Here is a 13,955-nt window from a genome sequence, read left to right on the forward strand (position 1 = left end):
ATGCACTCCTGTCGCCGGCTTGAGGACCGTAATTTGGATCGCTGCTCCCAACACCCGGTCTATGGCTGCTGGCACCTGGGCAGCCCGGGCCAGGTCGTGTTCTGGGGCGACTTCTCCCCCTTCATGGCTGTGGCGGGACAGGATGCGGTGCAGGCCTGGGAGAGATGAGGCCCGCCCCGCCCCCGATGGGCCAGAACAGGGAGCGGGTTCGCCCCACGTTCTAGATTTGTTTTCGTTTCTTTTTTGCGCCTCTTCTCACAGAAGCTTCAGATGCCCCTGGACGGACGTGCAAGCTCAATTCATGCCCAGCCACTGCCACTGCCTCCTCTCCCAGGAGGGGGACAGGCAGCTTCTGCGGCTGTGTGGGCTCAGTGGAGACGATCTGCTTAATTGTCAGGCAACGGCCACCACAGGTGCCATCCTAGGTGGCCCTGCCACCAGCTTGGGAGGTGGGCTCCTGCACCCGTGAGAAGCCCAGGTGGCCACCTCGGCCTCATATTTCTCCTGGGGGCAGAGGAAGGAACCAGATCCCGGCCCTCGTCACACCAAGTCCCCGCTGCCAGGCACTGCCCTTCATGGGACTGTTCGCTGCTGGCCCAAGAAGCTGTGTGACCAGAGTGAGCCCAGGAGTGCAGGACCTGTATGTGCAAAGCCACGTGAACACGGACACAGAAGCCCGTTCGGATTCGGCAGCATTTTTATTTCTAAATAAATATCCAGTGACATGACTTTTCCAATCCTGAATCCTCAGTCCAGGGAGACAAGCAGGGGCCCAGCAGCACAGCCGCCCCGCCCAGTGCAGCCACCATCCCCTGCAGCCAGGGCCCCCAGTGCCTGGCCCCAGTGTTCCCTGTTTAATTGTTTTTTCCTCCCTGGGATCCTTAAAGAAAAAATAAACAATAAAAACCCCAAACTTAATTACACAAACCTTAATTTTTAGAGAAAACATGAAAAAAAAAACAAAACACAAGACTCCTATTGGCCGTGAGAATAGATCTGGCCTTGTGGGAACTGCAGGGGGGCACTGGAGCCTCTGGTGGAAGCTGGGGCCTCCCAACCATCCCTCCCTTGTCATGTGCAAGTGGCTTCTTTCCTCTGGCCACCAAGCACATTTTTCCTTCCAGCTCCACAGTCCTGAGGGGCTCCCAGCAGCCTCCTGCCTGCAGAGCTGAGAGTCCACACCGTGGGTAAGGGCCCTGGGATGGTGGGGAAATGGGACGGGGCAGGCCATGTTAGAAAGTCTTTCCTTTGTGGCCCATAAATATGCATTTGAGAAACGGTGGGAACTGGCAAGGAGCTAGCTCCTTATTCTCTGGGAGCCTGTACTTAGGCCTGGGCCCTGGAGGTGGGGTCCTGGGAGGATACCCTAATGACTCTGGCTGCAGCGTTAGGAACATCCCAGATTCAGCTTCTGACGCTCCAACCAGCAGGGGAAACACATGGCTGCATTTTGGAGGGAATGGGGAGGGGACCCTATTTTGTATTTTAAAATCCTACCCTACAGCAGAGAGCTGTGAGATTCTCCAGCTGGAATCGGGGGGCAACTTTCTACCTGGGCTTTGCCAGTCCCTGGACTGCCAACTAGTGGGGTCCTGGAACAGCTACCCTGCTGAGAGCTCTGCCGGGGTGTGGGTCCATGGAAACAGGGACCCAGACTCAGGAGGCCAGGTCTTGCTGAGGGATAGGGAAATCTGGCCAGTGTCAAGGAGGCCCCACTCGCCCGTCTGGCATCCACCGCACACAAAGGCATATACGGCCAAAGAGGACGTCTGCGCTGACTGGGGCTGCCACGTTCTGGGCCAGGCAGGGCCCTGCTACAGCCCCATTGTGGAGGGCTTTGGCTCTGCTCCTGGGCTGAGAGGCTGGGCACCCCGGGGCTGAGCCATCCCCAGCCTGGTCCAGCCCACAGCTGACTTGACCCCTGGGGACTTAGGAAAAGCTCCCGAAGACTCCAATCTCAAGTTGCAGGGTGTGGTTGTTCCAAGAGGTCCTACAACCACAGGTGGCACTGAGTGTACGATTTATCCCAGGAAGTGGGATGTCGGGGGCACAGGCCTGCTGTGGCACATCTTGGTTTACTGGCTACAGGGCCAACATTCCCAGGGGCACTCATGCCTCTTACCTCACTCTAAAGCAATACCTTCTGAGCCACAGCTGTCCTGTCTCTTAGCTAGATCTGAAGAAGGCGGGAAGGTATAGCAAAACTGGATCCTTTTATGTCTTCTACATTTATTTACCGCCTGAAGTGATACTCCACCTGAAAAACACACCTTCAGGGCCTTCTGCTTACTACAAATCGAAGCTGGTCACCCTCACCTCTGGGGTTGCTCTTCCAGGCTGCTAAACCCTCACTTACCAGCAGGGGGCAGAGGAGACTCACAGGAGACCCAGGCTAGTGCTGGTAGCGCACAGGAAAGGTCCTACCCTCCCCACCAGCAAAGCCTGGTGGCCTTTCCACCAAACCCCACAGATGCTCCCCACCATGACATTCTCAGGTCTCAGCAAAAAGTGGGAGGAAAAAGCATGATGTGGCTGGGCCACTGGACCTGATGATAATAGTCTGAACTGAGAAGACTCCATCTGTCTCATTGCTTCATCTATAAATCTAAGATTAAAAAAAGAAAATCTTGGCAAGTTACTGAGCTTGCAAAACAACCTTCATCTCTGATATCAGATCCTGGATTTCAGGGGAGAAGAGAAATTAGCTCTGAGCTGGGCTAAGCGATCAATCTGGTCTCAGCTCCCTGCCTATTCTCAGGCAAGGGCGAAGGTCCCCTTCTTCTCTGACCTCTTCTTCCACGGCAAAGAAATGTGGAAAACAAAATTATGCAAGGCAATGGGATGGCTTGAACATGGGGTCAAGGTGTGGGACTCTAGGAAGGAAAAGACCACGCGTTAGCTCTATCAAGCACAAACTCACTTCTCATGCATAAAAGCAAACGCGGCTTCCTGCCTGACAGCGACAAGTTCTAGGCATGGTGAGCAGTGAGGGCTGGGCCTGACAAAAATCCTAGGGGGTCTGCAGTGGGTCCTTCCTGACTTCCAGAGTCTCCCTGCCTGGGGCACAAGACAGGGAAATACACCTTCTACCAGTCCAAGGCATGCTGGCCCATACAGACCTGGGCCCACAGTGTCCCACTGAGAGCCAAGGACATGCGCGTGATGAACTGAATCACCTGAGGGTTCTGCTCTCGACTCCAGCTGGGACCCGGAGCCACAGGGGAATGTTGTCCATGCCTGAGGATGGGCGCAGTGGAGCAGTTACAAGAAAGGTGGGTGGGAACGGGGTGTGGGTCACACGGAAACGACTGGCAGCTTCTCACCCTGAGGTGGCAGGGGAGGCAGGGCCCGAGACAGTACTTCTGGGTGGGGAGCTGGCACCCCAGCATGGGAGACGGACAGAAACCAAGATGGTAGGGAAATGAAGAGAACAGAACCCTAAACAGCAGTGAAGGTGGCAGCAGGTAATGCAGGTGGACATACAGCTGGCAAAGGACCTCGGACTGGATGAATGAGAACACTGGAGCACCAGGACCCAGTGAGGGAGACGGGATGCCGGCTGAGGCAGGAGGCTACCAGACTCCTGGACTTGGTAAAGTGCATGAACTGAAACGGAATCAAGGCAGCCGTGGCTGGCTGCAGACACCATTTTCCAGCTTCTCTCTAGGGGGCGCTCTGAGCCCACAAAAGAGCCCAATGGCCCAGCCTGAGACCCAGGGCTGCAGCTTCCAACCAGGCTCTAAGAAGGGCCCAGCCCTCAAGGTGGACACTAGTGTAAACATTCACGATAAGCCCCGAGCAGGGCAGCAGCTGCCAGCCCCGGGAAGACAGGCGGTGAGGTGCCAATCAGAGGTAAAGAAAAAGGGTCGTTCAGTTTTTCCTTCTCAGGGGGTTGGTTTCTGGCTTTCTGAGCCTCCATGAGGGTCAGAACCACTGGTGCGGCCGACTCTGCTCCTCACCAGCCCCTGGAGCAGACTCAGCTGGGGAGTGGCACCGACTCAGACCCTGACCCCCAGGCTCCAGGCTCAGCGCTCCCTGCAGGCCCTGGCTCGGGCTTCCCTGTCCAGGTGGAACCGCTCTCTTAGGGGCTGCACAGGGGCTGCAGAAGCAGGAGGGGGCACTACCTGTGACGGTGGCCACTCCACTCTGTGGAGGCCCTGCTCAGTGAGGAGTGGGGAGATGAGTGTTTCCAAAGGCCTGGAAAACTGCAGGCTAAGAAGATTCCGCAGCCTCACGTCACTCTCCTTCTGACACCCTGAAGAGGCTGCCAAGTGCAAGTACTTCCAGGGCCTCGCTCCGTGTCTGTGGGTGGCAAGGCCCGCCTGGGCCCTGTCTGCCAGAAGGCGCGGCACCCAGCTCGGTCAGAACAGCTCCTGCTCGTCGTCCTCAGAGCCCGACGGGCCCTGGCGCACCTCCTCATACCACTTGTTGGTGAGGCTCTTCATCTGGATGCGCCCATGATGGAGGTCCTGGGGTGGGAGATGAGATGAGCCTGGTCAGTGTGGAGGAGGGGCTTCCCCTGGGCTTGGGAGCGCAGGACAAGGCACCAGGCAACGGCAGAGTGTTAAGCAGCCAGCTTTGGGGGCACCAGGAGGGGCCCCTGAGAAACAGGAGGTGAGGAGGCAGATGGTGTGAGGATAAAAATGTGGCACCTCTGCCCCTTTCAGCAACTTAATGAGACCTTGGCTCAAAATAAAAAATAAAGCTGGGCGTGGTGGCTCACGCCTGTAATCCCAGCAGCTCAGGAGGCCGAGGCAGGAGGATCGTGGGTTCAAACCTCTGGCTTTTGGAAGATTAAAAAGGAGGCACTAAGCAACTCAGTGAGACCCTGTCTCTAAATACAACACAAAGTAGGGTGAGGATGTGGTTCTGTGGTCAAGTGCCCCTGAGTTCAATCCCCAGTGACCCCACCAACTCCCCCAAAGAAAAATGGCCAAAGATGGAGCTCAGCAGTAGAGCACCCTGAGTTTAATTCCCAGCACCCCTCAAAAAAACAAACAAAAAAACCCCCAAACCCCTGCAGCCTCTAGAGTTATCCTCATGCTGGCTGCGTGGCCTCTTGGGCTGGAGCGGGGGCTCCTCCCTGCGCCTCAGTTTCCTCGATGTCAGGGAGACCACGGCTGCCTCCTGCAGGTGGCTGGGGTGGAAGGTGGTGCTGCAGCGTGGCCCCTACTTCTTGCTCACGTGCTGACAGCTGGCACCACGGCCTGAGCAGCAGAAGGTGCTGGGTGGCTGGAAGAGCCCCAGCCCCAGTGCAGGGGCGTCCACACCGCCTAGCAGTGCACCACGGCTCCCGAGGCCCTGGCCTGCCTGAAATTTAGCCCAGCTTCAACAGCTGACCAAGGCCCGGAGCCATCAACCAGGAGAACCAAACACAGGAACAGGCTGTTACCAAGTGAAGAGCAGATCCGCAGCCCAGGGAAACAGCAGCTGCCGCTGCACCACTCCCAGCCCAGCCCGGGAGGCGCTCTCGCACACTCCCTCCCCCAGCCCTCCGCCAGCCCTCCCGAGGGGAGGCAAGGTCCCACCTCTTGTGTCAGCCTCCGCGTGAAGAAGGGGTTCAGGTACTTGGCGTCCAGCCACATGAAGCCCTTGAGGTCCTGCCGCCGGATGTAGTGGGCCTCGTACTCCTCCTCGGTGAGCTCCGACAGGTGCTCGGACTCGATGGTGTTGCCCTGGGGGATGAGGCAGCCGGATGCGTCAGTGGGCACTACCTAGAGGCTTCTGCCCCAGGTCACCAGTGTCCCCAACCCGAAGTGCCTCACTCCCAGGCAGGGTGAATGTGGGTACAAACAGCCTCCTGGGAGCCCACGGGAGGTACAACAGTCTCTAAGGACATCAGGGATGCCAGGGATGCCTCCTGGCGAGTCAAATCAGAGGCTCTGGGGCCACTTGAGGGAGCTTCTGCCAATCGAGTCAGAGCAGGGGAGGGGGGAACAGCTCCAGAGAGGGGTGAAGAAAGGAGGACTAGTCTCAGGCACTGAGCGTCTTCCTGCGCTCCCCAAAGCCTCAAACAGCCCCACCCTTGGCCAGGAGGCCCAAAGGCCAGCAGCGCTGGATGCAGGAGTTTCTGCTCTGCCGGAGGAAGCCGGACGAAGCCACGGAAGGTGCCTGCCAGTCCACCACCTCGCTCTAGCAGGCGTGCTGGCGTGTGCTCAGGAGCGGGGCGAAGGAAGTGCCTTCGGACGCTGTGGAGCAGCGGTTCCCACGCTCTGGCTCACGTCAGCGTCACCTGGAGGGCTTGTTAAACCCGAAACACTGTGTCCAGCTACCACTCAAAATAAACATTAAAGAAAAGAGAAAGTGGTGACTTCGAGCTTAAATTGTGGGAGCTGTGGGACCTCAGCTGGGTGAGTGGGACCCTCCTGTGCCTCAGCATTCCCAGTGGCAAAATGGGGACCAGGAGAGCATCTGCTTCCTGCAGGAACTCAGGATGGCCCGAGACAGGCACATGCCTGCACCTGAGAGAGGCCCCACAGCAGTCCCCCTGAGGACCCCTCCTGGCCCTCAGCCAGCTGGCTCTCTAGGAATGGTGGCAGCAGCAGCAACTTGTAAGAAACGACCATTTTGGGGGCTCCTCTGGACCTCTAAGACCCTCGTGGTGAGGCCCAGTAACCTTGTGACCAGCCTGCCGTCCACTCTGATACTCAAACAAATGTCTGACCCCCTGAGAGATTTTGTTAAAAACCAATAAGGAAGCTGGTGGGTGGGGAGAAAGGCCTGGGAGCATGCGAAAGGCCCTGCAGAGCCCTGTCCCGGCCATGGAAGCTTCCTTCCAGTGGCACAGCCCAGGCTGAGGCCCAGTGTGGAGGTCCCAGGACCAGCCAGGCCTGACCTCCATGTTAGACCAACAGGAAAAGATTTCTGTGACCAGTTACCAGTGGCCTCAAATAAGGGAACCAGAAAAAGATGCATTTCCTGAAACATGGTGGGGGCGGGCTGCAGGAGCCTGCAGGGAGTCAGCAGGCCCACCTCCGCACAGGGCCTGAGGGTGAAGACACCGCAGGGAGGCACCAGGGCTGTTGGCCCAGAGGGCCGCCTGGTGGCAGGAGGGTGGCTTGCAGGAAGCAGAGGTGGGCAGGGAAATAGGAGTCTCAGCTGGACTGCAGGGGGCCCTGGACCCCTCCAGCCCTAGCCATGCCCTCCCTGTCCTCCAGCCCCCAACAGGAGGTTTTCTGCAGATAACTCCAGTTCCTCCTCAGCACGGTGACTGCACTGTGCTCCGCGATGCGTGCGCGTGCATGTGTATTGCGAACGCGCACGTGCGCATCATGGAGATGCAGGGCACCCTAGAAGCCAGGTTGTTGCCCTGCCTTTTGGCAGCAGGCAGTGACCAGCGGGTCCCCAGCACGCCTGCCCCCGCCCCGCCCGGCGGCCGCCACTGACCATCTTCTCCGTCTTGCTGAGGTTGACGTCCTTCTTGCTCCTGCGGCGCGCCTTGGCGTCCTCAATGTCCATGAGGCGGATGAGGGGCATGGTGCTGCCGCCCAGCAGCAGGATGGTGAAGAGCACGATGACGATGGTGGTGGTGCCAATCAGCTGCCGCTTCTCCATGGGCTCCAGGTCCAGGTGCAGGCTCAGGGCGTAAGGGATGGCCCCCCGCAGGCCTGGGGGCGGCAGGGTGGTCAGGGGAGCGCCGGGAGGCAGCAGGGCGGCTGCCCACCAGGTTGCCTGCACCACAGCCCACACAGGCCGCAGAGGAGTGGGGACGGGGTGGTAGCCCTCCACCCACTCCACGCTACATACATGTGGTGAGGTGACCGACCCGCTAGGCTGCAAGGCACAGGTGCCTGTGCAGGGAGGCCACCAGGCCTGTGACTCATGCTGGCTGCTGTGGGCCAAGCGCTCCCGGGCGCCCCAGGCCTAGGGCTTTGTGCACAGCAGTCTCCAGTGCGCTCCACCACACACTGATGAGCCAGCCAGAGCACAGTCGTCCCAGCCGGGGCCACCATGAACAGCAGCAGCACAGGCTGCAGTCGGGAGGTGCCCCCTGAATCTGAGGAGGCTGCCTGGTGGTGGTGACAGGCTCCTGGGGAGTGACAAGGGTGTGGACTGAGCAGGAGACAGCCCTTCACTCAGTCAGAAACTTCTGGCCACTCTGGTAACCCACAGCCAGACACAGGTGGCCCTGGCCCTGCCCTTGGGAGCTTCCAGAGTGGCTGGGAGGAGTGACTATCAACAGGGACGCAGGAGATGCTGAGTGCGGAGAGGGAGGGCGGGGCAGAGACAGCGCAGGGCCCACCCAGGTCCAGGATGGGGCAGCGGCCCTAGACCTGTCTCAGTGAGGCCATGCTGGCCCACGACATCCAGGGAGGCACTCGGCAAGGTCTGGTCAGGGGAGCCCGAAGCACCCCCAGCTCCCCAGGGAGTGATGGCCTCGAGCACAGCAGGGCTGGGCTATGTCCTGAGGTGGTGCCGGCGGGAGCCTGAGGAGACCCCACAGGGGAGAGGGCAAGGGGCCTGCGGGCCTCAGGCAGTGTGGGCAGCAGAGGGAGCCTAAAGCCAGGAGGTGGCTAGGGTGGGGGCTGACTGGGCCCAGCAGGTTGGCTGCAGGTGGCACACCAGTGACCAGGTAAGGCCAGTTCCGGGGTGCTGGACAGGAGATGAAGAAGCGGAGACAGTGAGTGAGGGTGGCCTGTCCCAGGTGGCCGTGGTGGGGGAGGGGACAGGGATGGGACTGAGACTGAAGCCTGGGAAAGAGAAGAGGCTGAAATGGGCATGGGCGGTGCCAGAGAGGCAAAGTCCTCAAAGAGGATCCAGAAAGACTCGGAAATCATGGAGGAAGGGCTATCAGAGGCCAGCTGGCCTCACCCCCAACACGCGGCTCTGCAGCATCTGTCCTCCTGCCCTCACTCCCAAATATGGAGCCCCCGTGGCTTTGTGAACTACCTGACACAGTTCTTGGATTTTCTTGGGAGATTTTCACAACCTGGGATCGACTACTCCAAAGAGTTTTTCTTTTTTCTTTTTTGCATTGCAATTCTTATTACACATATAAAGCACAATTTTTCATATCTTTGTATATAAAGTATGTTCACGAAAAGTTTTTCTTCCTTGGCAAAAAGGATTAAGAAAAAAATGGGGCTGGGGCCAGGGCTCAGTGGCAGAGTGCTCGCCTGGCAGGGGTGGCCAATGGGTTTGATCCTCAGCACCACATCAAAATAAATAAGATGAAGGTATTGTGTCCAACTAAAAAAAAATAAAAATTAAAAAAAAAGAAAAACTGAGCTTCTCTCATTGTATATGAGTCCATGCATGTACACACACACACACACACACACACACACACACACACGTTTTTTGAAAAAAGAGAAATCTGAGACAAATTTCCATTTGTGCCGCCAGAGAGAACATTATAAAGCATGTTGCTGTATCCAACCCACATGGAAATGTTTCAATTATAATATTTAAACACGAAAGTACAGAGAACTCTATGTGTTGTTCAAAAATAAATTTAAAGATGGCTGAGGATCCGGTTCTCTAGGAGCCAAAGATTTATGGAGTCATTTCCATTGTTGAGGAAGTAGAGAAACATGATGGAATGGCAGCTGAGACTGTGAATGAGAGCGTCAGAACTCTGTGACTGAAGGAAGAAATACCCAGCATTAGCACGCAGAGCCTTGCCCGCATGTGCTGGGCCTGGGCCCCACCCCAGCCCTGGAAGACAGAGAATCACCACGTGGTCCGTGAGAATTTTAACTTCTACCTCTTTTATTTTGAGCCATTATGACTTCAGCCTAGAAAACCAGAATTGGCCTGCTCACCCCTGGGCTCACTGGCCTGTCCAGGAGAGGGGTGGACAAAGGAAGGGCACACCTTGGCTCTGTCTCCTGTGGTCACAGGAGCCCAAGCATGCCCTCTGTCCCCCAGATCTCAGGCTACTGTGGCCAGGATGCATCTGGTAGGGGCCTGGCTTACAGTAGGGGCCGTTAAATGGGAGTTTTGGGGGGGCGGGTACCAGGGAATGAGCTCAGGGGCACTTGACCACTAAGCCTCATCCCCAGCCCTATTTTCTATTTTTTATCTAGAGACAGGGTCTCACTGAGTTGTTTAGCACCTCCCCTTTGCTGAGGCTGGCTTTGAACTTGTGATCCTCCTGTCTCAGCCTCCCCAGCTGCTGGGATTACACATGAGCGCCACGGCACCTGGCCAAGTGGGAGCTTTTATTAATCTTGGCTTATGAGGCACACTGGTTTTCAGGGTTTCCAGCAGGTGGCTTCAGGTTCTCCCCAGCTGGTGTGCACCTTTATTATAAGTATTTTTCATCCATTTACTCAAGATTTGACTTACCGCTAAACCACATGATGAACATCATCTTCGGGGTGATCTTGTGATCGCGGAAGAAGTTCAGGAGGTAGGAAAGCGGGAAAATGTTGACGGCTCTGCCGAACAGCACGAGCACCTGGTAACAGCAGAGAGCCAAGACCCAGGGGGACCCGTCAGCTTCTTCAGGTCCCAGTTTGCCCAAGTCAACGCAGACCCGGAACACACCTGTCACCACGCGCCAGCCCCTTCAGCCATGAAAGGTGTGACTGGTACAACACCAGGCAGAGCCGGCAGTGGGTGGCTAGAGACGGAGGCCTGGATGACGCTTATGGCTCCATTTTCCCTGGGATCACAGGTGCACAGCATCACACCCACCTGGTTCCAAAGTCCGAAGAAAGGACCAATAAGTGTCAATGAGGGTTCTGGTAATGACAGCAGAACAGAAGCCAAAGGCCTTGCAGAAACATCCAGAGTGCAACTTCAGGGCAACCTGCCTCCAAAAGTGGCCACCATGGGACGGGTCTGCACTAATCCCCCCCAAGGGGCAAACTCTGGAGGGATAAACCAGGTGTTTCTACCTCAGCCGCAGGGACCACGCTCCTCAGGACAAGGAGGGAAGGACTGAGAAGGCCTACCTGGGCATTTTTCTCTGAGCAGAAAGAAAGCATTCTATAAGGAGGCCACACACGGCCTAGCCCGTTGCTATGGCTTTTAGTTCCCACCATCTCCAAAGGCATTTAGTCTTAACGAAAAATAGTTTTTTGGGGCTGAGATTATGGCTCAGCGGTACAGCGCTCGCCCAGCATGGGCGGGACCCAGGTTCGATCCTCAGCACCACATAAAAATAAAGGCATTGTGTTGTGTCCATCTACACCTAAAAAATATATATATTAAAAAAAATAGCTATATGGGGTGGGCTGGGGACGGAGCTCAGTGGCAGAGTGTTACTTAGCAAGGCCCCGATCCCCAGCACTGCACAAAGAAGAAGGTAAAAAACCAAACAAAATATAGCTCTATGTAAAGCTTGAATCTTGCCAACCCCAGCCCCACATGAACGTATTTTAATCCTATTTAGTTTATTTCTCTTAACAAACGTGACCTGAGTGTGCTTTGAGTGGTAGGCCTCAGAGAGTCAAGTTAACAACGACTGCTCCTAATTATCCAGCAGTCCAGTGACAGGGACTGTGCTGAACATTTCACATGCATCCTATCTGGCTGCATTTGAATCTTGCAGCAGTGTTATGGAGTGGGTGCTACCATCTCCATTTTACAGACAAGCAAACCGAGGCAAGCCGAGGAACTGGGTGAAGCTGACTGGGCAGGAAGAAGTAGATCCAAGGTGTGAACCTGGTCGGACCCCAAAGCCCACAGTCTAGACCACTGAGCTGGGTGTGAGGGTGGAACTATTCCCAGCCCATGGCTAGGACAGTCACTCCCAGGTTCACCGTAACATCCAATCTCAGCTCCTACACTTGGTTTCAGGTTTAACCAAAGGTGGTCCCTTGACCAAGGACGACAGTAACGGCCATTGTACTTTCTGTAAAAAGCTTTTGTTGCTGTTCTTTTGTCCTAAAACCTGAGTTTGTAGGACAGACAACTGACAAACACCAACAAGCTCCGGCCAAGTGAAAGGCAGAGAGAAGAACCCAGGACATCTTTCCCTAGGGTTCCTTATGTCCTCCACGGCTCTCCTGGGTGCCAAGCAGGCGGTCCTTTCCAGTTTGCACTTGGTAGGTAAAAGTGTTTTAATAAAGTCTGCTTCCTAATAACTGGGTTTTAGGTGGAACTGGCAGTAAACGTTAACAAAAAACAATTATGGGGCTGGGGATGTGGCTCAAGCGGTAGCGTGCTTGCCTGGCAGGCGTGCAGCCCGGGTTCGATCCTCAGCACCACATACCAACAAAGATGTTGTGTCTGCCAACTAAAAAAAATAAATATTAAAAATTCTCTCTCACTCTCTCTTTAAAAAAAAAAAAACAATTATGCCACACTCCAACAGGAAGGAGTGTCTTGTAAATGCTTGAAATTAATGAGGGACACAAAAAGATTAAATTAGGAATTAAGAATGTAGATCAACATATAAGAGGTTGTGAGGGAAATGGGAAAATAAACAAGGAGAGAAATGAATTACAGTAGATGGGGTAGAGAGAGAAGATGGGAGGGGAGGGGGGGGATAGTAGGGGATAGGAAAGGCAGCAGAATACAACAGTCACTAATAGGGCATTATGTAAAATTGTGGATGTGTAACCGTCGGGATTCTGCAATCTGCATTTGGGGTAAAATTGGGAGTTCATAACCCACTTCAATCGAATGTATGAAATATGATACGTCAAGAGCTTTGTAATGTTGTGAACAACCAATAAAAAAAAATAAAAAAAAAAGAATGTAGATCAGCTATTGGGCCTTGGGCCGAGGGCTGAGCCCGAACTGGAGAAATAGAGACCAAAGGAGAAACGCAGGCAAGGACCTGGAGGTGTTTGCCAGATGCCCAAATGCTAGGGGTCTCTGCTGTCACCTGAATCAGATGCTTGAGGGAGCTGGACCTTTCTTTCAAATGTCAGACATTTATTCTCCCTCCCAGTCCCAAAAAGGATTCCATTCTGCTGTAGATGATTACATTTCGCTTTTCCTTATTTATTTGAACCCGGGGTGCCCTGTTCAAATAAATAAGGAAAAAAAAACCAGCCCTGTTTTACTTTTTATTTTTTTTTTATTTTAACATTTATTTTTGAGTTCTCAGCGGACACAACATCTTTGTTGGTATGTGGTGCTGAGGATCGAACCCGAGCCGCACGCTTGCCAGGCGAGCGCGCTACCGCTTGAGCCACATCCCAGCCCTTTACTTTTTATTTTGAGACAGGGTCTTGCCATGTTGCTGAGGCTGGCCTTGAACTTGCAATCCTCCTGCTTGAGCTTCATGAGTCACTAGGATTACAGGAATGTGCAGCACTGGGCCCAGCCCCTCTCTTCTTTCTTAAAGGTATATTTTGATTGTTTTACTGCCACCCTCAGCCCAATTATAACCCTGTTTCCATGTCATAAGCATTACCTGGGTAACTCCCCTGGGTGATTCTGAGGAAGTCACCCAGGGTCTGGTAATCTTTACTTTAACCACTATCTAAGGTCATGCTTATAAATAGGCACATTTGGAAAAAAAAAAAAACTGCAGTAAGAAGGCAATATACATCCATTATAAATTTTCCAGAAAAAGGTCAAAGAAAAAAATCATCCCCATTTTAACAACTGCTGTGAACATTTGTCAGTATTTTCTTTTTTTAAAAAAAAGTACTATGAGAGTTTTTTAATTTTTTAAAAGATGTTAATGGATTTTTATTTTATTCATTTACTTATATGTGGTGCTGAGAATCAAACCCAGTGCCTCCCACATGCTAGGCAAGCGCTCCACCACTGAGCCACAGCCCCAACCCCATCAGTATTTTCTTACATACATGGTTATAACTGGTTGCATAATCAATTTTGAAGTCTGCTTTTATCACCTAACATAAAATTGTATGAATTTGGGCTGGGGATATAGCTCAGTTGGTAGAGTGCTTGCCTTGCATGTATAAGGCCCTGGGTTCAATCCCCAGCACTACAAAAAAAAAGAAAAAAAATATTTATATGAGTTTGTTCTTCTTAGAAGAGACCGTAACGTTCAAGTGCACTGAAAATTAAAAACTATGTACAAG

At 54.2% G+C, this 13,955-nt stretch overlaps 1 protein-coding gene across 9 annotated transcripts in view; it reads right to left on the reverse strand.

Moving 5' to 3' along the window:
- Positions 1-679: 679 nt before the first annotated feature.
- The window catches only part of Slc9a8 (solute carrier family 9 member A8), a 76,058-nt gene continuing 62,782 nt past the window's right edge, over positions 680-13,955 (reverse strand). For 7 of the 9 annotated variants that reach the window (XM_005325220.5, XM_040275886.2, XM_078051947.1 and 4 more), the window contains 4 exons: positions 10,291-10,402; positions 7,387-7,607; positions 5,529-5,675; positions 680-4,469 (listed from right to left, as the gene is read on the reverse strand). In XM_005325220.5, the coding sequence (XP_005325277.1) occupies positions 4,362-4,469; positions 5,529-5,675; positions 7,387-7,607; positions 10,291-10,402 (588 nt within the window). In that variant the 3' untranslated portion in view covers positions 680-4,361. Of the gene's footprint in view, positions 4,470-5,528; positions 5,676-7,386; positions 7,608-9,690; positions 10,642-13,955 lie in introns of those variants that run through there. The other 2 variants (XM_078051952.1, XM_078051951.1) reach the window with 2 other exon arrangements.

This window comes from Ictidomys tridecemlineatus, chromosome 5, assembly GCF_052094955.1.
Source record: "Ictidomys tridecemlineatus isolate mIctTri1 chromosome 5, mIctTri1.hap1, whole genome shotgun sequence".
Lineage (NCBI taxonomy): Eukaryota > Metazoa > Chordata > Mammalia > Rodentia > Sciuridae > Ictidomys > Ictidomys tridecemlineatus.